Raw genomic sequence first — 27,371 nt, forward strand, 5'->3', positions numbered from 1 at the left:
ATTAATCATTAAAATGCAAAAAAATTGTTTTTTAAAGCAGTACAAGGTCATGGTTATAACATAATTCAAATAATATATAAGGGTACAAAGTAAAAGTAACCTTTATCCTTTCCCATATATGTCTTTTTTTTTTTTTTTTTTTAATTTTTATTTATTCATTCATTTGACAGAGAGAGATCACAAGCAGGCAGAGAGGCAGGCAGAGAGAGAGGAGGAAGCAGGCTCTCCGCCGAGCAGAGAGCCCGATGCGGGGCTCAATCCCAGGACCCTGAGATCATGACCCGAGCCGAAGGCAGCGGCCCAACCCGCTGAGCCACCCAGGCGCCCCTCCCATATATGTCTTATAGAATTTTTAATTTTCCTAGAAATCTATGAAGGTACATAGAGAATTTATATTTTTATAAAAACAATAAAACCTTTTTTTTTTTTTTTTAAAGATTTTATTTATTTATTTGACAGAGAGAGATCACAAGTAGACGGAGAGGCAGGCAGAGAGAGAGAGAGAGAGAGGGAAGCAGGCTTCTTGCTGAGCAGAGAGCCCGATGCGGGACTCGATCCCAGGACCCCGAGATCATGACCTGAGCCGAAGGCAGCGGCTTAACCCACTGAGCCACCCAGGCGCCCCAACAATAAAACCTTTTTAAAATTTTATAGTGTCTGGACATTCTGTATGGGTATGAGAACCCATATAGATCTTCCTCGTTCACTAGCAGGTGCATAGTATCCTTTATTTTATTTATAGCCATGTAGTATGTAGTTGTTTTTAGTTGTGTATAGTCCTTAGCTTTTATAAGCATGCTGCTGTAAGCTTCCTTGTACAGTTATGTAGGCATATGTACATACCAGAATAAATTTCATAGTTATTTTTAAATAGCTTTTCAAAAAAATACCCTAGCATTGTATATACTTCTGTTTGTAATGGGAGCAGAGACTTTCATTGTATAAAGGATATATTGCAGAATTTATAATAAATTCTTATATTACATATTTTCTATTTTTAATAATTTTTCATTTTAATAATTGTACTGCATCCTTGTAAAGCTAAATTTCTTAGAAACTCATGAAAATAAAAGTTGCTAGACCAAAAGTTAATGTGCTTTTTAAAGGTTGTGTATGTTGCAAAACTCTGATAAGAAACTTTATACTGCTTACCAGGTACATAGTCCACTTGTTTATAAATGTTAATTTCCCTAAAGTCATCCAAATATTGGAATATTCTGGTTTTTGAATCTTTGTCAGTTGAAATAAAATGGTATTTAAATTCTTTGATTGTTGATGAGTTGAATATATTTCTATATGCATAATGGCATAATGGTCATTTCTTTTATTATTATTACTTTTTTTTTTTTTAAGATTTTATTTATTTATTAGGGAACTAGCGCACAAGCAGGCAGAGGTAGGTAGAGAAGCAGGCTCCCTGCCAAGCAAGGAGCCCAGTGTGGGACTTAGTCCCAGGAATCTGGATCATGACCTGAGCTGAAAGCAGCGGCTCAACCCACCGAGCCACCCAGGCATCCCTGGCCATTTCTTTAAAAAAAAAAAAAAAATTCACAGTCCTGCCATTCCCCAATTTTTGGGGTTGGTTTTTCTTGTTGTTGTTGTTGTTTTTGTTTTTTTTTTGGGGGGGGGGTTTGGAGAGTTTTTTCCTTACTGATTAGAAAATGTATTTATATCAGAGTATTATTGTACCTTTTAAAAAAATATATTCCAAACAATTTCCTCCAGTTTTTTGTTATCTTCCCTTTTGACAGGGAAACTGATGATATCTGTTAATATTATATCTGCAGAGATTTCCTCCACTTCAGCATTACATAGTCATTTCTTTCTAAGGAGCTAACAGTTTATTTTTATTTATTTATTTTTTTAAGTAGGCTCCATGCCCAGCAAGGGCTTGGGCTCACTGTTCTGAGAATCAAGAGCCATGTGCTCCACCAACTAAGCCAGCCAGGTGCCCAGGAGCTAACAATTTAAAAACCCAAGAATGGGTTGCACTTTTTCTGAGTTTGTTATTTTTAGTACAGAGATAAAAATAGGAAAGTTGAATAAACTGGATTTGTTGGGGTCCTAATATTAAAGGAATGGCAATTTTAACTTTTTCTTTCCCCTTTTTTTTTCTTTTCTTTCTTCTTAAAAATTTTATTTTTGTGAGAGAGAGAAGCAGATACCCCACTGATCAGGGAGCCCAACATGGGGCTCCATCCCAGGATCCTAGGATCATGACCTGAGCCAAAGGCAGATAGATGCTTAACTGACTGAACCTCTTTTTTTTTTTTTTTTTAAATCAGTTTTAACTTTTTTTTTCTTTAATATTTTATTTATTTATTTGACAGAGAGAGATCACAAGTAGGCATAGAGGCATGCTGAGAGAGAGGAGGAAGCAGGCTCCCTGCAGAGCAGAGAGCCCAATGCAAGGCTTGATCCCAGGACCCTGGGATCACGACCTGTGCCGAAGACAGAGGCCTTAACCCACTGAGCCGCCCAGGCGCCCCTCAATTTTAACTTTTTAAAGATACTTTTAGGTTTGTTTAGAGGGGCTAATTACTTTTCATTTTCCCAGTACCTTTTCTTTGTTATTTGCATATCAGTATTTTGTTTTTAGAATGAAATTCTAAATCTGTCCTGTTTTCATAATGATATGTGATGGTATATTAATGATACATTGGGTATGTTTTAGGTTAGTTAATAGGAGACTTCTTTTAACCAGAATTTTTGGAATTACAGAGAACTTTCTGAAATTATTTTTATTGGTAATCATAAAAAATGAGGGTCAGTAGTTCCAGCTCTTAGTGATTTTTGGGGACAGGAACTTTCATTTGTATTTCCGTTTAAGTCAGGGCTTTTAAATACAGGGCACGTTGCTTAACTTCTGAACTTCAGTTTACGTGTGTTCAATGTGGTAGAGATACTGAGTGCATTGCGTTGTTCAATGGGGACTGTAACATAGAGTCCTTATGTTTTTTATAGGTTTATGTGCTTCATCGAAGTTATGAATAGAAAACAGTATTTAGGGCACCTGGGTGGCTCAGTGGGGTAAGCTTCTGCCTTTGGCTCAGGTCATGATCTCCGGGTCCTGGGATTGAGCCCTATGTTGGGCTCTCCGTGCTTCCCGTCTCTCTGCCTGCCTGCTTGTGATCTCTCTCTCTGTCAAATAAGTAAAATGTTAAAAAAAAAAAAAAAAAAAGAAAAATTTAAAATTTTGGATGTGTTGAAATACTAAAAATGGTTTCTGCTTCTTTTTTTAATTTAATGGTTTTATTGTAAATATATTTCTCTACTTTTCTTCAGGAGGATACCTTTTCTTTAAAGGAGCAACTTCGTAAAGCAGAGGAGCAGGTTCAGGCAACCCGGCAAGAAGTTGTCTTTCTGGCTAAAGAACTTAGTGATGCTGTAAATGTGCGAGATAAAACAATGGCAGATCTGCATACTGCACGCTTGGAAAATGAGAAAGTAAAAAAGCAGTTAGCTGATGCAGTGGCAGAACTTAAACTGAACTCTGTGAAGAAAGACCAGGTAAAAGTGGGTTAATTTTGATTATTCATTTGATCAAAAACTCACTACAAGCTCAATAGGTATGTCATAATAGGTCAGATTCCTTATCACAGAAATTTAAATTTCTCTTCATTTCATTTAGTCATTATAACTTCTTCAGTGGAAATTAATGTAACTTTAAGGAAAATGTAGGTAGGCTAATGCCTAATGGTTAGTAAGAACTGCTCTATTGTTAAACTTTCTGATGTCAGTTATATATTACTTTGTTTGGAATTTCTTATTTATTAGCTTCATAAAGTGGTATTATGGTTATTTAACAGGGTAATACTTACTCCTCTGGAGGTAGATTTTCTTCTCTAGTTTTTTAATGAGCCTTAGTCCTAAGAATATAAAGCTGGATTTATTAGGAGCTAATGTAGCTCTGTTGCCAAAACTCTAAAACAAATAAAAATTAAAAGCCAGAAAGAAAAAAGCGAAAATGAAGTTGGGATTTAGTTTTACATTATGAGATAGGAGATTTTTAACTTTTTTGTTTTTTTTTTAAGCGGAAGTGTGTGTGTATTTTTGTCATAGGAAAAGACTGATACACTGGAACATGAACTGAGAAGAGAAGTTGAAGATTTGAAACTTCGTCTTCAGATGGCAGCAGATCATTATAAAGAAAAATTCAAGGAATGCCAGAGGCTCCAAAAACAAATAAACAAACTTTCAGACCAATCAGTAAGGACAGTTTAATGTATACCTGATACTTCTTTTATCACTATTTTTGTTTACAAATCACATTTATAATATTCTAAAGTTTTATTTATGTAAGTAATCTCTGTACCCCTCATGAGCCTCTAATTCATGACCTGAGATCAAGAGGCATATACTCTTTCAACTGAGCCAGTCAGGTGCCCCCAGATTTATAATACTCTAAATATCAACCTTTTGAATATAATTTATCTCTGCTGATTTGAAGTCATTGGTCTGATTTGAAGTCTTTGGTCTAATATTGTAATGATACATATTTTTTTTGATCTGGAGTTTTTATTTGCTAGAAAAACCAACAAAGGAAGCAAGGGCAGCAGCAGGCAAAAGAAAACAGGAGTGAGGTCCTTTTTACTTGACCATTTCCCTCTAAATTCCTGATAAATGTCTTCACTTAAAAACTATACGTATTGGATGGCTCCTTACAACAGTGATGCTTGTCCTCAGTGTGATTCACCATTGGTTATCCCCAGGGTAATAGATATTTTCTCAGTTTTCATTGTTGGGTTCTTCCATCCTATTCATAATCACTAGATTAGGAAGAGTTAATGTTAGCTAGTTGTTTTATATTCCATTTGAGAGTGGGTAAGCAGATTTAATGAAGAAGAAATTATTTCTGTTCTCATGCGTGTTTTAATGTGGGTCCTTAAATTGTACCTAATATAAGGTTTGCTATGTAATGAAATGCTGGAAGTGGAGAAACATATTTAAAACCTTTAGTTGATACGAGGTTCTCTTTGCAAACAAAATTTATTGTAAACACTGTTTTATTTGTATTCTATATGGTACAAATGATTTTTTTCCCCCCAAGATTTTATTTAGGGGCGCCTGGGTGGCTCAGTTGTTTAAACGTCTGTTTTCAGCTCAGGTTGGAAAATAAAGATTTTATTTATCAGAGAGAGATCATGAGTGGGGTGGGGGGTGCAGATGAAGAAGCAGACTCCCCTCTAAGTATGGAGCCTGGCATGGGGCTTAATCCCAGCACTCTGGGATCATGACCTGAGCTGAAGTCAGGTACTTAACCAGCTGAGCCACCCAGGTGCCCAGTACAGATATTTTCACAGAAGTGGATGTAGTAAACTAGAAAGGCTTTTGTGAAAAAATACTATACTTTGAGTTTGACCCACATGTATGGGTTTGGGTTTGGGGCCTGTTAGGTACATTACGACTTTGTAGTAGGTGACCTAGGAGATTTCTGTGTCTTTTTTTGGGTAGTGTTTTGATGATTTGACAAGGGAAACCAAAATAAAGTTTTTCTCTTTTGTAACATTTAGGTCAGTTAGTAAAATGATGTGTGTTACCTTTGGTTTTTGTTGGCCTTCAAGACAATACCGGCTTTGTGGACTTCTCAGGATTTCTTTATGGAATTACTGATGGAAATATAACTCCTGTAATAATTTATTGTTAATATTCTGCATAGGCCAATAGCAACAGTGTCTTAACAAAGAAAATTGGGAGTCAGCAAAAAGTGAATGATGCCTCAATAAACACAGACCCAGCTACTACTGCCTCTCCTATAGATGTAAAGCCACCACCTTCTGCAGGTAAAAATTTTTCAGACCTTTTATGTAGTGTCCTGCCTTGACAAGTATTGATACTTATACTGCCTTGTTCCGGGTATATGAATTTTAAGGGAGTTTCTAAAAATTCTTGTAAGTGAGAGGATTAAGGCAATGATAAAGTAGGTCTAAAAGTAAGAAAGTCATGCATGTGAAATATACAAAATGTGTGAACCTAGTATTTATCTTCCTGAGAATATTCAGAAGTATTAAATGAACTACAGTTTGTAAGCTTATATGCTTATAGCAACAGTTAGGCTATAGGACAAAAAACCAGTGATTGAATTTTTAATTAATAGCCCACTAAATCTGTGGAATTTTTATGGAACTTTAATTATACGGTTCTGCTGGGGGGGGGAATAAATTCCCCGTTGATGGTTTTTTTTTTTTTTTTTTACGAGTGCTACTACTACCTCTTTTTTTTTTTTTTTTAAACTTCTTTGGATCATTAGGGTACTTTCTGGTTAGTGTACCTGTTGGAAAAATTAAATTATGATTAGTTTATTAACTTAGAGAACAGATTAGAAAGACATAGTGAATGTATAAACAACATGAAAAATTTGAATTAACTCTAGGTTTTCATTTAGCCTGATTTTTTTTTTTTTCCACCTGAGGGTAAAGATTTGACAATAATGAAAGTCGGCACTAGAGTATATAAAAATACACTTCCTTCTATAATGTTGGCGTAATTGCTGTTTTAGACTTTTTAAATGTATTGTAAACTTCCCATGCTATTAAATATTTAGTTATATTCAGCCACTGTAGAATAAGATCGTGACTTCCCATTTCTGTACAAACTCTGTAGCATCTAGAGTAGTGGTGTGTAAATTATTTACTTAATAAAGACTTGAATAGTAATGAAGTGAATAGTAATGAAGGACTAGAAAAATGGTTTAAAGTGTTTTTTTCAGAGAGCGTGGCTTTCTACTTACCCTGTCTATTCAGTTATATGAAAAGAACAAGTGTGCCATTTCAGAACTATTTTAGTTAATGATCCTTTTCATTATTGAATATGAACTTGTTTCTGGCCAAACATATAAAAAATTCTCATGTAGAGTTTATATTATCTTTCTTTATTTAGTGTATGAATACATGTTCTCAAATATTTTTCTCCTTTAGTATTCCATTTATTTCACAGTATACTTACCTTGAAGTCATTCTGAACAGGAAGATAATATAAGGGGCAAAAATAAGTTTTAATTTTAATATTTTCTGCCTTGTAATAGCTGAGACAGATTCTGACATGGTAACAAAGGGACAAGTCTGTGAAATGTCCAAAGAAATTGCTGACAAAACAGAAAAATACAATAAATGTAGACAACTCTTGCAGGTAAGCTAGCTTTCTTGTAAATGAAAGATTTATTAGATATAATGGCTTACCTTTGTGTTTGGATTTTTTCTCTTTAAATTCTGGGTGTGTTTACCAACCCTCCCCATACCCATTTACTTAGTCCCCCCCCCCCCATTTATTTGACACTGAGAACACAGGCAGGGGGAACTTCAGGGAGAGGGAGAAGCAGGCTGCCTCATCAGGGGCTCAGTCCAGGACGCTGGGATCATGATCTGAGCTGAAGGCTGCCTCTTAACTGACTTAGCCACCCAGGTGCCCTCTTAGTTTCACTTTTGGATGATGAAAGGGGGTTGTTCTGTGTATCTGCTCATGTAGGCCTGTGTGTAAAATCATGATCCTAAAATTTTCTATTGACCTAGTGTCCATTCTTGGTAATGGGCAAGTGATTAATTGAGATTGGTTATTTTTGTTTGTCGTCGTCTTATAAGGATACATTGAATATATATCCTTGAACTTGGAACTTCATAAAGGGAAGTATTTTCTTTACATTTACTGTAATAGCAAAGAATTTTGGGATATTTTAAAGTAACCACATTTACAAAGTGGAAAAAGAGAATGTTAATCAGATGAGCTGTTGCCTTTATGATGTTAACTATCTTGACTGTTTTAAACTGTATTCTTCATACATTTCAGTTTTGCAACTATCTTGGGTAAGGTTCACTCCTGGAGTATTTAAAGGATAAAGGGAAAATGCTTCTCATTTATGCCTGATTTGGAGAAGGGAGGCAAAGGTGTTTTGTGTTTGTGTGAGTGATTTTTGTTAATTTTTTGGTGTATGTTTTTCCATGCCTGTAGAGAGGGGAAGGATGTTTAGACTATAGAATGATGAAGTTCATACATTAGTTCAGTGTTACTGTAGTGATTGATTTAAAACGTTTTGTCAATGCCTTTTAATAATCTCTTAAAATTTATTTTTAAAAAGATTTTATTTATTTGAGAGAGGGATTGCAAGAGAGCATGAGTAGGGGATGGGGAAAGGGAGCAGGGAGCCCATGGGGCTGGATCCCAGGACCCTGAAATCATGACCTGAGCCAAAGGCAGACGCTTAACCAACTGAGCCACCCAGGTGCCCCAAATCCTTTAAATTTTAAACATTTTTGTTGCTTCAGAGGATCCTTCCTTCTGTAGAAGGATTGATTTCTTAGAAGAGTTTTACCCTTGAATTTGGAGTAGTTGTTTATAAGGGACTAAACTTTTTTCATCAAGTCTGAAATAATTCTAGATGAATATTTTTTAATGTGCTAAAGTTAAAAATTTCCTCAAGGTGTTTTCCTCCCACAGTCCTACCTTTTGTACAGTTTGTGTAAATTCAGTCATATGGTTTATACTTTCTTTTGGTCCTCTTTCAGCATAATTAATTTGAGATTTATCCATGTTGCTTATATTGGTAGTTCATTCCTTTTTATTGGGAGAATTATGATCTTTTGCTATTTTAAAAATTGAGTTCATTTTATTATTTGTTTTTTTCAAAGATTTTATTTATTTGGCAGACAGATCACAAGTAGGCAGAGAGGCAGGCAGAGAGAGAGAGGAGGAAGCAGGCTCCCTGCTGAGCAGAGAGCCTGATACAGGGCTCTATCCCAGGACACTGAGATCAGGACTTGAGCTGAAGGCAGAGGCTTAACCCACTGAGCCACCTACGTGCCCGGATAGAGAGAGAGAGAGAGAGAGAGAGAGAGAGAGAGAGAATGAATGCGAATGAATCTTAAGCAGGCTCCATTGTGTTGTAAGAAATATTTACCTAATCCAACTTGTAAAGATTTTCTATCTTCTGTAAGTTTTATAGTCTCAGGTTTTTCACATTTAGGTCTGTTTCATTTTATTTTTGTGTGTGGTGTGATGTATGGTGTGTATTGTAATGGATATTAACTTGATCTAGCATTTGTTAAAGACTTTTCCTCAGTTGTATTGCTTAAAGCATATTTTTAAACTTTTACTTTGAATATAAGACATTCAAAATGAAATTCCCCAATTTACCCTTTTGTCATGATTTGTTAACATTCTGGGTTGTAGAGGAGAAGCAGTGTATAAGAAGTCAGCCTAGAGGCACCTGGGTGGCTTAGTCTTTTAAGTGTCTGCCTTCAGCTCTGGTCATGATTTCGAGGTCCTGGGATTGAGCCCCCGTGTCCGGCTCCCTGTTCAGCCCCAAGCCTGCTTCTCCCTTTCCCCCGGCACTCCCCCTGCTTGTGATCGCTCTCTTTCTCTGTGTCAAATAAATAATAAAATCTTTAAAAAAGAAAAAAAAAGTCAGCCTAGAGATTATCTTGGTCAGGAAATTCCAATGTCTGGAAACAGCTGTCATTATAATCATGTTAGTTTTTATTTCTTCCCATTGTAGAAGTAATAAATGCTTATTGTGAAATCTTATGGCAGTATAGAAATAAAGAATAAAGATGGTAAAAGGTACCATTATGATCCTGATTCCAAGAGATAAGAGATATTAATACTTTATATTTTTCTACACAGCACTATATAGAGATCATAAAAAATTGTTAACTTTTTAAAAATAGGATTATACTATATATTCTGGTTTTTGCAGCATACTGTTTTCAGTTAATGTATCTTGACATTTACTCGTTAATTTGTAGATCTGTGTTCTTTTAAATATATACTGTTCAGTTTTAGAGATTTAAAATGATTTGTCCCATCTTCCACTGACACTTGTTTTTTTCGTTTGGGTTTTTTTTTTTTTTTTTAACATTTGGTCGTTTCAGTGTTTACTCTATTAAAACAATGTTATAATGAGGGGCGCCTGGGTGGCTCAGTGTTAAAGCCTCTGCTTTCCGCTCAGATCATGATCCCAGGGTTCTGGGATCGAGCCCCACATCGGGCTCTCTGCTCAGCGGGGAGCCTGCTTCCTCCTCTTTCTCTGCCTGCCTCTCTGCCTACTTGTGATCTCTGTCTGTCAAATAAATAAATAAAATCTTAAAAAAAACAAACAGTGTTATAATGAAACATTCAGCACATCTAAGTACATTTATATAGATACTGGTTTTACTTGGATTTAAAATCTTTTGGTAATTATGCTAATTTCATTTAGGATGAGAAAACAAAATGCAGTAAGTATGCTGATGAACTTGCAAAAATGGAACTGAAATGGAAAGAACAAGTGAAGATTGCTGAAAGTGTAAAACTAGCATTAACTGAAGTAGAGGACAGTTACAGAGTAAGTTCGGTATTTGTATAGCTTGAACCACAGTGTACCTGGTACTTTTGCGGATATGTTAATTTTAACCAATCTAATGGACAGTTTCAGTATAGATAATTGGAATTTGTATTTTTGTGTATAAATAAAAATATACTATGTATTTAGTTGAGTGTATTTAGTCAGTTAACGATGAACTGAGAAAAATACTCCTGTGCATTGCCATTGTGGGTTTAATTTTTATGCATTCAGTTGGCTAATTAAAATTATATTTTAAAATCATGCTTAGTTTCTAAGGAAACGTGATCATTTCATTATCCTGTTCACGTAGAAACAAACATGAACATGTATGTAAAATTAGGGGCTTTACATTTTTGTGGGAGCATAGTAATATATGATCAGTAATTTTAAAATTTATGTAAGTTACTAAGTGATCACCGGATGTGTTACTTGTGATCTTAAAAAATACTGCAAAAGTGATACAATCTTAATTAAAATTATTTTTGCCAATGTAACATTAGGCAACAAACAAGCCCAAATGGTAAATGATATTTGTAAGACTGTTAGAGAAAAAAATTAGCAGGCTGTTTCCGCCAATTAGTAGGAAAATATTTTTGTTTTAAGGAATAGAGTATAATGTTAACATATTTTGAAATAGATATGTAACTGTAATTTGCATATTGTGTGTGTCACTAAAGACCAGGAAGTTCTAAATGATTTAACTTTGCTATACTATAGCTAATTGTACTTACGATCTAATTTTTAAATGTGGTGTTCTTAAAGGCACTAAGAATTTAGGTTTTCCCCTAAGGACTGAAGAAGGTGGCACATTATAGGTAATTTTACTGGTGGTAGTTCTTTATCGTTCTTTACTGTCAGAATGAAAATTCCAAACTTAATCATGAGATCTTATTTCTGAGAACCCTGTGGATATTGTTTCAATGGCTGGCTGCTTAAGTGTGAATACTGAATTTACATGAAGTTTTATCTTTGCATATTGATAGAAAAAATAGTAAAATTAAAGCCTACTATGTAGAGAGAGCTAGCACGTGCTCACTATGTTAGCTCTTATGTGGGTGATCAAATAAGTAAGGCATGTGTATGCTTTACTGTGTATGCTTTATGAGTTTATAATCTAATAGGGATTGTTAGAAGTAGAATAGTGATACTCACAGCTCTTTGACATTCATGACCCAGGTAATCACCTGCAAACCTGTGGGAAACTAAGTAATGTTTTTATTTTTTAGTTCATTTAGTTCCTGATAAAAGTGAGCATCCGAATTAAACATTACAGATTATGCGGCTGGTATAAGTGGATAGCTTTTTATTTAGTGCCCTTTCCCTTATTTTGTACTGTTTAGAACAGATACTTACTAGACAAGGCAAAATGGGATGATGTTCTACGTGAATGGTAATTCTAATTAATGAAGTACCATAGGGCTGTTTCCAGTGGAATATTTAGGAGTTCAGCATGAAGAAATTCAGCCTTTGAAAGACCAAACTGGAGGGGAGGGAAAGCAGAGCTGGGAAAAGAAAGAAGCATCACTCTAAGCAGATTGAAAAACACTTATATAAGTTTGGAGGTGAAAGTGGAGAGCAGCATAGCCTGGAAATTTTGGGCAGCCTGGAGTAATAGGACTTTAATTTCTGTGGTGGAGTAGATTGGACTTAAAAACTAGATCAAAGCCACAGTTTTGGGGGTCCTAAAATGGATTTTGGGTGCTGTTTGCTCCTGAGAATTTCCTAGGAGCAAAGGTACCCAACTACATTAGGTCTTTTTGAAAACAGTTGGGTAACCCTGAGAGGTTTTATAGGTGGGAAGGTTTTTAAAGGTAAGAAAATTAGAAGTAGTTTCAGAATTACTTGGTAAAGAGCACCCCCTTGGGTACTTACCTGATCACTTACTATTGAACAAGACATGAGTCTATCAAGGAAAGTTTTGAAAGGCATCCTTAGGGAAAAATAATCAAAAAATAAGTTTGTGTTTGTATTCATAATGTGGTTAAGTGAATGAATGACTTAAGAGACTGAAAATGTTGGGGAGTGGAGGAAGAAGAGGGAGGAGTAAATATTACAACAAAACTTCCTAGCTTCAGTCACAGTGGGCTCTGAGATTGGTAATATCTGTTAACAAAAGTAAGAAAAGTAGGCTTGGGGCCTTTTGCCCTTAAAGTGTGGAAAGAACACTGAAAACATGTCACCCATCTGTTAAAAAGACAGGTTTGAAACTTGGGGAAGAAAGATAACGTGCCACGTAAGTTAATACTTGTGATTTATTCCCATGGGGATTATAGTTGTGAAGGCATAGAAAAAAGAGAGTTTGGGGGGGAATATAGAGGGAAGCCGAAGAAGAAACTTTGGAGAAGACTCACATTTCTAATTGTGAAGAAGAAGCAGACACACAAAGAGCATGAGAGGGTGATATTGTGGGTGAAATTTTACGTAAACTATGGGAGAAGTTGTATGAGTAAGGGAGGTTGGTCAATAATGAGAAGTAATCTAGAGATGTCAAAGAAATACATCAAGAAAAATACATGGCTATGGTAATAGGAATTTTGATAGAATGATATAGACTAACTCTTGGTGTGTAAGGAGAGAGTAGATAGTGAAAAAGATTAATGATTTCTTTTTTCAGCTTCAGTTGGCAGAGAAAGACAAAGAAATAAGTGGTCTAACTTCTCGTTTGGAAAACCTCTCCAGGGAAAAGGTATTGAACAGTGTACTTCAGAAATCTTTCAGGGGTGTCTGTGTGTCTGTTTATGTGTGTCTGGTGCTTGGTTTGATTGTTTATGTTTCTGGTGCTTGGTTTCCACTCAGGTCATAGTCTCACTGTGTGTGTGGGACTCTGCTCTCAGCACAGAGACTGCTTGATATCCTTGCTCTTCCCCCTGCTTGTGCATGGAAGAACGGTGCGGTGGGGGGAGATGCCTGCGCATGTTCCCAAAGAAATCATTTAAAAAAAAATCATGACAGTGAATGACAATACAGCTTTATGAAGACACCCATCTTACAGTCATGTGAGGGTGGCTTTGAAAAAAGTTAAATGAATAAAGACTGAAACAGATGTTAGTACTCATAGTGGAGAATGTTTTCAGTTAAATAATTTTATTTTTAAAAATGATGTATTTTTAAAGATAACATGCAGAGTTGGGGAGCAGAAGGAGAAGGGAGAGAGGGGATCGCAGGTTCCACACCTATCTCAGAGTTCGATGTAGGGCTTGATCTCATGACCCTGAGGTCACGATCTGAGCCAAAATCAAGTTGAATATTTAATCACTGGAGCCACTCAGGCACCCCTAAATAATATTTTTAAATATTTTACTTTACACAATGAGGAAAATGCTTAAGTGTTGAAATTTAACTTACGTATTTTGTATTTAATAGTAAACAGATTTTTTTTTTAAGATTTTATTTATTTATTTGACAGAGAGAGATCACAAGTAGACAGAGAGGCAGGCAGAGAGAGAGAGAGAGGGAAGCAGGCTCCCTGCTGAGCAGAGAGCCCGATGCGGGACTCGATCCCAGGACCCTGAGATCATGACCTGAGCCGAAGGCAGCGGCTTAACCCACTGAGCCACCCAGGCGACCCAATAGTAAACAGATTTTATAATGTTTAAATTCAGGAATTAAAAAAAATTAAAAATATACATAATGTCTATCTGGTTTTCTTTTGTGTTAGGAAACAATTTAGAAGTTTTAATGATTTGTAGCATAACCTGACATTGAAACAGAGCATAGATTTATAATACAAAACATGCTATAGTACAACATTTCTCAAGGTGTGGTTTGAGCTCCTTTAGGGGGTCCCCATCCCCTTTTAGAGGTCTATAAAATGAAACTATTTCAAAGTTATTTGCTTTATTTCCCCCCGTTACTTACACACACACACACACACGTATATGTGTGTATATATATGTATATATGTCCCCCCACCACTGTGTTACATTTATATGCTGGGTGTAAGCAGTGGTATGTTTTGAATTAAGGCAGTTGCACCAAAGTGCATTGGTATGGTTACCATATTCATCTTAAGTATTGCATTCACAGTTAAAAAAAAATCCAGTTTCACTTATGATGAAAAGTAAAATAATCTTATTGAAGCTTGACTTTGGAGTGTACATCTTTTTAGTATTCTGTGTTATGAAATTGGCAGATCCCCCAAAGCACTTTTACCTAATGAAGTATGATGGTTATCTTAAGGTGAAGCACTTGTGCAGTTGTTTGGGTTGTGAGCTGCACTAGCTGCTCTTTTCATAAGGTATCATTTCCATGTTAAAAGAATGACTAATAGACAAAATTTGGTTATTCAAAGTAGGGTATTTGGCAGGCATTTTCTTGAAAAGAAGTGAAGCAAGCCTGTTAAAGGAAAAACGATTGGTAGTATTTGTTGCCAATGATAAAATTCAAGATTCTAAGCAAAGGCAAGAATTTTGGGCATCTTGTGTCTACTATCATGAGCTTGATAATTCCCAATGCTTACATTTCTTTTTTCTGTGCACACCCATAGATGTCTATGTCTGTCTTCTGTCTTCTTACCTGACAGTCATCAGTATGAACTCTTTGGTCATTGGATTAATTTGTTATGTTCGGGTGCCTGGGTGGCTCAGTTGGTTGGGGGACTGCCTTTGGCTCAGGTCGTGGTCCTGAAGTCTGGGATCGAGTCCTGCATCAGGCTTTCTGCTTGGCGGGGAGTCTGCTTCTCCCTCTGGTCCTTCCTTCTCATGTTCTTTCTCTCTCATTCTCATTCTGTCAAATAAATAAATAGAATCTTTGAAGAAGAAATTTATGTTCTTAATTTGATTTTCCCGCATTCCTAGATTTGGTCAGTGGGAGCATTTTCAAGCTGGTCCCTGATATGCCCCAGTATCAAAAGGATGTTGTTGATTTTTTTAGCACATAATACTTTTCTGGCATTGCAAGATATTCTAGTTAGTCTTATACCCTTCTTAACTCAGCTTTGGAATTGTCTTTTTTTTTTTTCTTTTTCTTTTTTTTTTTTTTTTTTTAGCTAGAAAGATGCCCTGGTCCAGCCCTGGAAGAATTAGTTCTTTTTCCAAGGAGTTTCTGGTTCTTTACTAGTGGGAGATGGTATTTATAAACGAAAATATGGGCCCTGGGTGTGTCCATGATTACTGGTGCTCTTTGCTTCTAGATCTTTTCAGTGGGCAGAACTTTTTAGATATCATGAGTTCTGGTCGAACTCCACATGGTTCTTATTTGCTTTCCTCACTTCCTATTTGTATACATGCCTTCCACACTGAGAATCCTGGTGTCCAACAATACCAACACACATCTACTCATTTGCTAAATCTGATGATGCACATGACACAGTTTCAGAATTGCTAGAGCCATTCACTCTGAGAAAGATGCCTGTTAATAGAATTTGAGATTGTTTGAAGTTGTTTTTTTCCCCCACTGTCTCCTACACTTGAGCATATTCAAATAGCTTTTTCTTTTCTCCTTTCTCCACTCCCCCTCTTCTCCCCTTTCCTTTTCAGTGTGTGGTAACACAAAATGGCAGGTGGGTTAAAAAGATTCCTGCAAATAAACAGTGGATTAAAGATAATTAAAACAGAACAAATGAAGAGTGAGAAAATGGTTTTTTAAAATTTCTGGTATGAGGTTTTGGTCAGGTGTATTGGAAAGTTAAAACAATGATGCTCTAATCAGATCTGACAAGAAGTTGGCAGGGAATATATATATATATAGGGGTGTCTGGGTGGCTCAGTCAGTTAAGTGTCTGCCTTCAGCTCAGGTTATGATCCCAGGGTCCTGGGATCGAGCCCCACATCAGGCTCCCTGCTCAGCGGGGAGCCCGCTTCTCCCTCTTCTTCTGCTCCCCTTGCTTGTGCTCTCACTCCCTCTGTCAAGTAAGTAAATCTTTTTTCTTTAAAAAAAAAAATAAATATATTCCATGTGCTTCAGACAACTTTTTGAAATACAGAATTACTTTAAGTATTGTTAATAAGAAATCCAGCTATAAGTATATGTTGTGCTTAGAGAGAGATAGCTAATGCTAGAGAGAAGCAGTCAAGATACTTTCTGTATTTTACCTGTATAAAATACATATTTCCTATCTGGAAGATTTATATGTATAATTTGTACATAAGATTGTATAGAATTTATATAATTTATATAATTACATCCCTTCAATTCATATTTATGTATAAAATGTGTTTTATATCTACATATATATTTATTTTGATGTTTTATGCAGGATAAAGATAGTCCTGAGTGATTATAACCATTTGTAAGTTACTGAAATGGCTAAAATCACATATAATAGTATAGTGACTGTATTATGCTGTATTAACAAATTTCCCGAAAGCTTAATGGCTCAAAATTAGTTATTTCACAGCTTCTGTGAGTAAGGAATTCAGGTGTGGCTTAACTGGGTCCTCTGGCTTTAGACCTCTCACAAGACTGCAGTTAGGGTGTCAGATGGGGCTCAGTCACCTCGTGGATAGAGATCTATTTCCGTGGTACTCAAGTGATGTCAGGATTCATTTTCTTGGCAGTTACTAGAGCAAGGAACAGACACACTTCCTTCTCTGCCATCTTCCATGAAGTCACTGCCCTTCTCTCCTCTTGATTTAGGTGGTTATTCAAAACACAGCGTAACCTTTAAAAATATAAAACTAGTCACTCCCTTGCTTAAAGCTCCATAATGGGCTTCCTCTGCCCTTAAGTTAAAACCCAAAATTCTTAAGATAACATGTATTTTGTATGACTGGCCTCCATTTCTCACTATTCCCATCTTAGGCTACAATGTCTTGTTTCACTGTCCTCTATTGTAGAGTCTCTGTCTGAACTTGCATCAGAATCAGGGAGAGGGTGGTGGGGTTATGGACATTGGGGAAGGTATGTGCTATGGTGAGTGCTGTGAAGTGTGTAAACCTGGTGATTCATAGACCTTTATCCCTGGGGCTAATAATATATGTTAATAAAAATGCTTAAACTTAAAAAAAAATCACCTGTATTTCTTGTTAAAACAGATTCCTGGGTCCATTTCCAAAGTCTTCTGTTTTAGTAGGTTTGTAGTGGGACTTGAGATTTGCATTTCTTAGTTCTGGTGCTGCTGCTCTGGGAACCACGATTTGAGAAATGTTCTAGTCACCCAGGCTTTACAGCTCAGCAATTGCTTTATTTTCTTATGGCTCTCATTCATTTCATTTGCCAGAAATATTCTTGCCTACAATTCTTTATTACTTTGTTGGACTCTTTTTTTTTTCCTTGTGTTTAAACATGTGAAAATAGAAGAATAGAATGAACTCTGTTGTACTCCTCATCCAGCATCAGTAATTGTTTTATTTTATGGCGGTCTTATCTGTGCATAATTACCTTCCCTTCTCTCCCCAGGTATTTTCAAGTATATCCCAGAATTCGTACTATTTCCCTCTAAATATTTATTCATAACTACTACTTAAAGATTGATTTATTAGAGAGCATGCATGCCTGGGGGGGAGGGGAGAAGAGAGATGGAGAGACTCTCAAGCAGACTCTGTGCAGAATGTGGACCTGACACAGGGCTTGATCCCACAACCCTAAGATCACGACCTGAGCTGAAACCAAGAGCCAGACACTTAACTGACTGAGCTACCCAGGTGCCACCCCCCACTCCCCAACTACTCTTGACTCATCCTTCAAGTTCCAGAATAAATGACTCTTCTTCAGTAAGGCCGTCTTTGCCCTTCAGTCTGATGTGCGTGCCTCTCTTAAACTCAAACCTGGGACCTGCATTTTTATTTCATAGCACTTAACATAATTTGTAATTAATATTTATTTCTGTGATTACTTAAAATCTGCCTTGTCTTCTTAATTGTAAGATCTGTGAAGATAGAATGGCCTCTGTTTTATTCACCATTGTATTTGTAGCTCCTAATATAGCACCTGATACTTAAAGTTAAATATTAGTTCAGTTAATTTAGGTACTCTAGCCAGAGGCACACCAGCTAAACAAACTTTTGTGCCCTGGAACTATAAGAGAAGACTCCTAACAAAATCTGTTACTGCTTTTTTCCCAAGATTTTACTTAAATAGGAGAGAGAGAGTGCGCATCCAAGTGCGTGCATGAGTGAATGGGGGAAGGAAGAAGCAGGTTCCCTGCTGAGCAGAGAGCCCAACTTGGGGCTCGATCCCAACACCATGGGATCATGACCTGAGCAGAAGGCAGATACTTAACTGACTGAGCCACCCATGCACCCTTAACAAAATCTATTTGTTAAATTGTGGAGGCTTTTTAGGAGAGTTATGAATTAGCCATCAATATTATTTGGCTAAGGTAAGTTAGCCACATTCATGTGTCATACATGTTTTTGAAGGTAGAGGAGGTCTTAATAGGAGTTTCTTGACCCTGATTGTTCGAAGGGTCTTTTGATAGTCTGGTGAATACCTATTAATTCATTAATTCATAATTAATAGTCTGCTCAATACCTATTAAATATATTAATATAAAACACATAAATTATATATATAACAAATATATATTTAGTATATGTTAATATATATTAAAAGATTTATTTTAGAGTGTGAGTGGGGGGAAGGGCAGAGAGAGAATCCCAAGCCGACTCCTTGCTGAGCACAGAGCCAGATGCAGGGCTCGATTCCCAGACCCTAAGGTCATGACCTGAGCCAAAATCAGGAGTCGGCTCCTCAACAACTGAGTCACCCAGGTGCCCCAGAAATATTTGTAAATTAGTAAAGCAAAATACACAGAATCATAGCAGAAACAAGTTACAAGAAGTAGTTACCAAAATATTAAAACAAGTTTATGATATATGTGACAGGTACTATATGCTTATTTAAAAATGTTAAATAAGATTTAGTGTGTCTGATAACTAACCATAATTTCAAGTAGTGAAATACAGAGGTTGTTTGGAGATGGATGCAGTGACTGTAATATGAAGTGAATATATCTGGAATTCTATAGGTTGACAAAGGTAATGCAGCTATTGCTGTTTTTGTGGGGTTTTTTTTTTTTTTTTTGGCCTGCATTTGTAATTGAAGATGCTAAATTTCAGTTAGCAGTTAGTGAAAAGATACAAATTTATTTTCCTCATCCAAGTTCATTTTATCTCCTGAATTCTGAACATGGACCCTCTGGGGGGTGTTGTGAATGTAAATTTGAGAATCAGATTTTCTAAGTCAAGAGTTCAGTCTTCAATTTACCAGACAACCTACATGTAGCTGCCTTGTTCATGTCCCTGTGTTCTTTTTCCCCCCCAGTGTTCTGTTTACCCCGCCTCTAGTTTCCCTCATGAGGTATCAAAGCTGCTTTTTATGGGTCCTTTTCTTACCCGGCATCCTATTTGCAGGGGATTTATTGCATCTCTGATGGTAGAGGAGAGGAGGGCACTCTCTGTTATGTTGGAATCTCTATGAAGTTGCTTGACTGCACCATAAATCTTTTAATGAAACCCTTGACTCCATTTAAGTAGTTTGTTTGCTTACAGAAGAATTACACCATGTTCTTCCGAGGTGATTTACTTAAATTTTTGTAGCAATTTATCCTGTCTACATCTTTTGCTGCGTTCATGCCCTTTTCCTCTTGAGTTGTCTCGAAATATTTTAAAAATTTACTTCCACTTTATCTCTACTCACATTGCATTTTCACAATTCTGAACTACATGGCAGCGCTTTCTGAGTCATGGCAGGAGATGAGGGAACCTCCTTTGAGGACCTGCTGTGTTCTAAACACTCTAATTTCTCAGTCCTCCTAGGGCTGGAGAAGAAAAGTTCTTCAGGGTTACTAGTGCTGGAGCTGATGGGCAAATCCAGGTCAGTCGGACTTTAGTCTACCATGTCCCATCCTCTGGTTGTTGCTAATTTCAAGTATGTCCAATTTCAAGTGTGCCCTTTATAACTTGCCTAGAATAACCTTGCTAAAGAGCCATATTACAACTGTTAGTCCCATTGTAGTAAACTGTATGATACAGGTTTGGCACATCAGGCCTTCAGCTTGTCTTTTCTCTTGCTCTTAACATGTACCCTGTGCTCTAGCCCTATCATTCATTTACCCAGTCCTGCAATATGTTATTATTTCACATATCTTCTGTACTCTTTTCATGTGCTTGGGGGAACTTTGCTGTATCTCTTCTCAAACCTAAATTGATTTGAATTTTTCATGTTTACCGGTTTTGCTTTCAGTGATAATGACTTACTCTCTTTTAAGTTTACTTCATTTAATGATCATATATATAGGTAAAAATTTGCTGACATAGACTCTCATCTCTGTTCTCATGGGATGACATTCAGCAAAACCAGTTGAGTTTTACTTTAGAGATGAAATTTTCCATACTTAACATCCTTTGTTAAAATTTCTGGTTGATTTTTTTTTTCTTTAACAGCTTTATCGAGGTATAGTTTATATGCAATAAACCCCACCTATTTTAAAGTGCAATTTGATGGATTTTGGCAAATACATATAGTTCTGTAAATACCATTATATTCAAACTATAGAATATTTACATTACTGCACAAAGTTCTTCATGCTTATTTTTAGTCAACTCTATCAGCTATGTCCAGTCCCAGACAATCACTGATCTACCTTCTGCTACTATATAATTTCACCTTTTTTAGCATTTCATATAAATGCAGTCGTGCAGTATTTACCCATTTGGTGGTTGGACATTAATCCTCTTACCAGCTGATGGATATATGGATTATTTCTAGTGTTTTGCTATGAACAATGCTATGAACATTCTCCTGTCTTTTTGTGGACATAGGTTTTCATTTCTCTCAAGCAGATGCCCAGGAATGGAATCGCTTTCTTATGTGATGGCTATTTTTTTTTTAAGAAAGAGCCAAATTGTTTTTCAAAGTGGCTGTTCCATTTTGCATCCCCACTAGCAGTGTATGAGCATTCTAGTTGCTCTGTAGCCTCATTAGTACTTGGTATTGTTGGGTTTTAATTTTAGTCATGCTGGTAGATGTGCAGTTTTAAGTCTAAGGTATAGGTTTAAGTTTTAATTTCCTTGATGACTAGTGGTGCTGGGCATCTTTTCATATGCTTATAGGCCATTCATTTACGTATATATTTTTTAAGTATATAAACTTAAAACCCTGTCCAACATGGGGCTTGAATTTATGACTCTGAGATAAGAGTACTCTACCAACTGAGCCAGCCAGGTGCCCGCATTCATATATATTCTTTTGTGAAGTGTTGAGATCTTTACCTATTTATTAATTGGGTTATCTTTATTGGTTATATTTGGTTTTAAGAGTTCTTTATATATTCTCAGTATAATTCCTTTTTCATATGTCTTGGAAATATTTTCTCCCAGTACATAGCTTGCCTTTTTATTTTTATTTATTTTTGGATTTTATTTAAATCAATTTACATGGTGTATTATTACTGTCAGAGGTAGAGTTCGGTGATTGATCCATCAGATGCATGTAACACCCAGTGCTCATTACATCACATGCCCTCCTTAATGCCCATCGCCCAGTTACCCCATGCCCCCACTCACCTCCCCTTCAACAACCCTATTTGTTTATTATCTTAATAATCTCTTGTGGTTTGTCTCCCTCTCTGATTTTGTCTGATTTTTTTTTTCCCTCTCTTTCCCTTTGATCCTTTGTTTCTTAAATTCCACATATGAGTGAAATCATGTGATAATTTGTCTTTCTGTGATTGACTTCACTTAGCATAATACCCTCTAGTTCTGTCCATGTCATTGCAAATGGTAAGATTTCATTTTTTGGATGGCTGAATAATATTGTATATATGTATATATACACATCACATTTAAAATATATATATTTTTTTAATTTAACAGATCACAAGTAGGCAGAGAGACAGGAGGAAGGAGGCTCCCTGCTGAGCAGAGAGCCCGATGTGGGGCTCGATCCCAGGACCCTGGGATCATAACCTGAGCCAAAGGCAGAGGCTTATTAACGCACTGAGCCACCCAGGTGCCCCTACCACATTTTTTTTTTTTGAAGATTTTATTTATTTGACAGATAATGAGAGAGGGAATACAAGGAGGGGGAGTGCGAGGAGGAGAGGCAGGCTCCCCACCAAGCAGGAACCTCGATGCAGGGCTTGATCCCAGGACTCTGGAGTCATGACCTGAGCCGAAGGCAGATGCTTAATGACTGAACCACCCAGGCGCACCTATTCCACGTCGTCTTTATCCATTTATCTATGGATGGACGTCTGGGTTCTTTTCATAGTTGGCTATTACAGACCTTGCTGCTAGAAACGTTGGGGGTGTGTAAGTGACTCTTCGGATCACTGCATTCGTGTATTTGGAGTAAATACCTAGTAGTGCAATTGCTGGGTCATAGGGTGGCTCTGTTTTTAACTTTTTGAGGAATCTCTGTACTGTTTTTCAGTGCTGTTTTTAAAAATACCTTTGAAGAGCAAAACCTTCTAATTTTGAAAATAGTCTAATTTAGCAATATTTTCTTAATGGTTCATGCTGTTCATGTTGTATCTTAAATTTTTGCTTAATCCAAGGTTATAAAGATTCCCCCACCCCTTTTTTCCTTTCACTGGATTTATAGCTTTAGCTCTTACGCTTAGATTTATAATCCATTTGAAATAACCTTGTGCGGGGAGGCACCTGGGTGCTCAGGAGGTAAGCATCCAACTTTTGATCTCACCTCAGGACTTGATCTCAGGGTTGTTAGTTCAAGACCTGTGTTAGGCTTCATGCTGGGCGTGGAGCCTACTTAAAAACATAATAAAGTAAAATAAATTTTTTTTTGTATGGTGTGATATATAGTCAAAATTTATTTGTACTGTATTGAAACAAATAATACATTATATATTAATAAAAAATGTACTTGTAGATACCCATTCTTTTAAGCTTATGTTTAAAAGACTATCCTTTTCCTTCATTGAATTTCTGCATCTCTGTTACATTGACTATGAGTATGGGTTTCTTTTTGGACTCAGTCTTTTGTTTATTGATTTATATCAAAGGTCTGCAAACTAACATCTGCAAGCCAAGTATGGCTCATGGCCTGTTTTGTAAATAAAGTTTTATTAGCCTATGACCATGCCCATTCACTTAGGCATTACCTATGGCTGCAACAACAGAGACAGAGTTGAATATTTCTGACAGAACTGAAAATACAAAGCTGAAAATATCTGCTGTTAGGCCCTTTATGGAAAAATGTTGTCAGCCCTTAATCTGTGTGTTTATCTGTATATCAGCTTTCTATTCTCTTGATTTTATCATTCTATTCTATCTCTCAAGTGTAAGTCTTCCAACTTTGTTCTTTTTAAAAATGAGCTATTTCAGGACCTTTGTATTTTAGGGTTCATTGAATGTATAGATCAGTTTGGGAGGAATTTATAAAAATGCCAAGTTTTCGGGTACATGAATGTGGTGTATTTTTCTGTTTATTGAGATTCCCTTTAATTTCTCTCAGCGTGTTTGTTTTTAGTGTACAGGTTTTGAACATCTTTTATTAAATTTATTCCTGAGAATTTAATATCTATTGGTTCTACTATAAATGGTATCTTTTAAAAACTTCATGTTTATTGTGTGTTGCTTACATATTGAAATGCAGTTGATTTTATGTATTGATCTTGTATACAGTGCAGCCTTGCTAAATCTCCTCATTCTCCTAGTTCTGTAGATTCCTTAGGATTTTGTACATATATGATCATATCCTCTGAATAAAGATGATTTTACTTCTTTTCAGTCTACCTTAATCTTGCCTTAATCCACTGTTTAGAATCTTCAGTACGATGTTGAGTAGAAGTGGTGAGAGCAGACATTTTGCCTCATTATTGATCTTAGGTAGAATCATTTGTTTTTTCACTGTTAATATTCACTGTAGGGTTTTGAACTGTCTTTTTATATTAAGGATGTTCCTTTTTATTTCTAGGTATCTGAGATTTAAAAAATATATGAATGCCTGTTGAATTGTGTAAAATGTTTCTTCATCTGTTTAAATGATCATATTTTTTTTTCCCATTAGTCTGTGAACATAGTGAATTATATTGATTTGTGTATGTTAGCTAAATTTGCTTTTCTTGTGGTAAAAACCCACTTGGTTGGGGCATCATGATCCTAGGATCCTAGAATCGAGTTTCATGTTGGGCTCCTTGCTCAATAGGGAGCCTGCTTCTCCCTCTTCCTCTGCCTGCTGCTCCCCTTGCTTGTGCTTGCTCTTTCTGTCAAAAAAATGGATAAATAATTAAAAAACAAAAACAACCCTCATAATTATGTTATATTATTTTTAAATATTGTTGGATTTGATTTCTTAAGGATTTTTGCATCAGTAGTCATGAGGGATGAGGTCTGCAGTTTTCCTGTGATGTCACTGTTTGACTTTGGTATTAGAATAGTATTGGCCTTATAAAGTAAGTTCAGAAGTATTTTTTTGTTGTTGTTTTAAGATTTTATTTATTTGTCGGGGGAGAGTGCATGCACACACAAGCAGGGGATTGGCAGGGAGAGGGAGAAACAGGCTCCCTGCTGAGCAAGGGACCCAAAGTGGGTCTCCATCCCAGACCCCTGGGATCATGACCTGAGCTGCAGGGAGACGCTTAAGTGACTGAGCTACTCCAGTGTCCCTATACGTGTTTTTTTTTCCCCCCTAGTTTTTGAAAGAGTTTATATGGGATTAGTATTTTTAAATATTAAAAAGTTTCTTATATGTTTGAGTTTACTAGAGAAGCAGTCTGGGTTGCTTTTTGTCCTTTGGCTTTTATTAATAACTAAATTGTAAGAAATTCAGAGTTTCCTCTTAGCTCAATAAAAAGAGCAACTTCTTGGCACAAATAAATTTGAAAATACATCAGGCTTTATATGTTATATGTGGAAGGGACATTTATGAGAAGTTCGAGAGCTAGACTTTTCAGTTGTATTCTTTAAACAGAATAGGGAAATAATTTTATTATGTTTTAGCTAAATGTTTAATGCAGCCCTTACTATGAAATATTTGAATGCTTTCCACCTTTGTTTTTGTTAATTTTAGGAACTTAAAAGGAATCTAGAAGATCAAGCAGAAAGGAAAATGGAAGGTCAGAATTCCCAGAATCCTCAAAAGATCTCACAGTGTCTCAACACATGCTCAGAGCACAGTGGTCATGTTGCCACAGTGCCACATACACAGCCAGTTCTGCAGTATGGTAATCCTTATGCAACACAGGAAGCCAGAGGTTATTAAAATAATTTTGGTTTGGGATTAACTGAATATTTTTTGGTTTGTATCTATCTTAATGGGAATTAGAGAACTACTGGTACAGTTAACTCTAATAGAAACATTATCTCGTAACCAGTAATTTTAATGTTTAACTGGGTTTGTCAAGGAGTCCTGCAGCACAAATGAGTAGTCTATTTGCTTATTACATATATTCTTATTATTAGAAATCACTTGGGTTAAAAAGACATTTTTTGATGCATAAAAATGGTTCTTTATATCTTGTTCATCATAGCTGTACATGGAGATTCTAATTATAGTACCAGGTTTCACTTCCAAAATTTTTATTTCAGATGGAGCAGATGGTGCTTTTTATCCAGATGAAATCCAAAGGCCACCTGTGAGAGTACCTTCTTGGGGACTGGAAGATAATGTTGTCTGTAGCCAGCCTGCTCGAAACCTTAGTCGGCCCGATGGTTTAGAAGACCCTGAGGATAGTAAAGTAATTTGAATTTCTATTTTCTGAGCTTGTTCCTTTTATTTTTTGTTTCATGTAGAGAGTTCTGTTTGTGGAAAAGAGAGTGTGTGTGCTTGTGTATACATGTGGTTGTTTAATTTTTGGAAAAACCTGCTTGTATTTAAATTAAAAAAAAAAACAACCATTAATATACTTCAGGATATTTACACTAATATAAAAGATTAAGTTCAGAGAATGACCTCAATATCAAAGTTATCAGTTTACTCTTTAAAACAATTTTTTGAGGTATAATTGATAATAGACCTTTATTAGTTCAGGTGTACAACATAATGATTCAGTATTTGTATATATCATGAAAGGATTATAAGTCTGGTTAATATTTGTTATCACACATAGTTAACAGATTTTTAAATTTCCTTTGTGATGAGAACTTTTAAGATTTACCCTCAGCAACTTTCAAATATTTGATAAATTATTAGCTATAGTCACAGTTTAATTATCACTAAGTAATTTACTATGTTCTTCTGATTGCAGATGTAGTTGGTTGGAAGAAGCAGTGTTAATGACAATTTTATGCTTTAGTATACTGCATCTTTTAATTTTAGCGTTTATACCCCACTTTAAATTTTAAGGTGGACTATATTATCTTCAGAAAAGAGAAGTGTAGGGACGCCTGGGTGGCTTAGTCCATTAAGTGTCTGCCTTCAGCTCAGGTGATCATCCCAGAGTCCTGGGATTGTCCCACATCAGGCTCCCTGCTCAGAAGCAGGGAGCCTGCTTCTCCCGTTGCTTGTGCTCTCTCTCTGACAAATAAAATCTTTAAAAAAAAGGAGAGAGAAGTGTATTATCATAGTTTTTTTTTTTTTCCCCTGGGAAAGTCTTTTAGATATCATTAGTATTTAATAATTTTTCAGCAACCCATTACTGATAATTTGAGTTAGTTTGTGTAGCACGTCATTTTTATTTTTAAGAGATTTTTTTTTCACCATTTAATAAATTCTTTTCCTCACAACAGCTTTTTTTTTTTGGATTTCCTGTGCATTAAGATGAATTTAGAAGAAATGCTTTATCGTGCTCTTTGCAAGTACAGCGGTATCATGACCTGTTTCTCATTTAATCTAGTTTGCTGCATTTAATTGCTATTAACCTTTGCAGAAACTGATCAGTGTTCAGACAGGCATGATTTTAGCCCTAGTGCTCAACACCCATAATGGAGAAAAATGTATTTCTCCCTCCTGCCTTTTGGCCTCCTATGTCCATTACTGGGAATAATTAGGAAAACTGTCAGAACTTTTGTAGCCTATTTAAGTCTAGAGTATAATCTTACTGCTTTTTCCACACCTTTACTTCACATTTTGCATATTTAATCTGATCATTCTTGCACAGATGTTACATGTGACAAGCCCTTCTCTTCCATAGTCATCTGCTTCAGTTTAATTAGCAGAATGTTCTTTATGATCTGTGTGCTTTGCCCTCCTGCAAACCCATGAGAAGCAG

General features: G+C 36.1%; 1 protein-coding gene across 4 annotated transcripts in view; it reads left to right on the plus strand.

Annotated features, from left to right (window-relative positions):
- Positions 1-27,371, plus strand: part of TAX1BP1 (Tax1 binding protein 1) — an 80,895-nt gene that overhangs the window by 42,608 nt on the left and 10,916 nt on the right. The window contains exons 9-16 of one of the 4 annotated variants that reach the window (XM_047696115.1): positions 3,286-3,510; positions 4,063-4,209; positions 5,660-5,783; positions 7,022-7,128; positions 10,190-10,315; positions 12,930-13,001; positions 25,232-25,415; positions 25,750-25,898. In XM_047696115.1, coding sequence (XP_047552071.1) covers positions 3,286-3,510; positions 4,063-4,209; positions 5,660-5,783; positions 7,022-7,128; positions 10,190-10,315; positions 12,930-13,001; positions 25,232-25,415; positions 25,750-25,898 — 1,134 coding nt within the window. The remainder of the gene's footprint in view (positions 1-3,285; positions 3,511-4,062; positions 4,210-5,659; positions 5,784-7,021; positions 7,129-10,189; positions 10,316-12,929; positions 13,002-25,231; positions 25,416-25,749; positions 25,899-27,371) is intronic. The other 3 variants (XM_047696117.1, XM_047696116.1, XM_047696118.1) reach the window with 3 other exon arrangements.

Source organism: Lutra lutra, chromosome 11 (assembly GCF_902655055.1).
Source record: "Lutra lutra chromosome 11, mLutLut1.2, whole genome shotgun sequence".
NCBI lineage: Eukaryota > Metazoa > Chordata > Mammalia > Carnivora > Mustelidae > Lutra > Lutra lutra.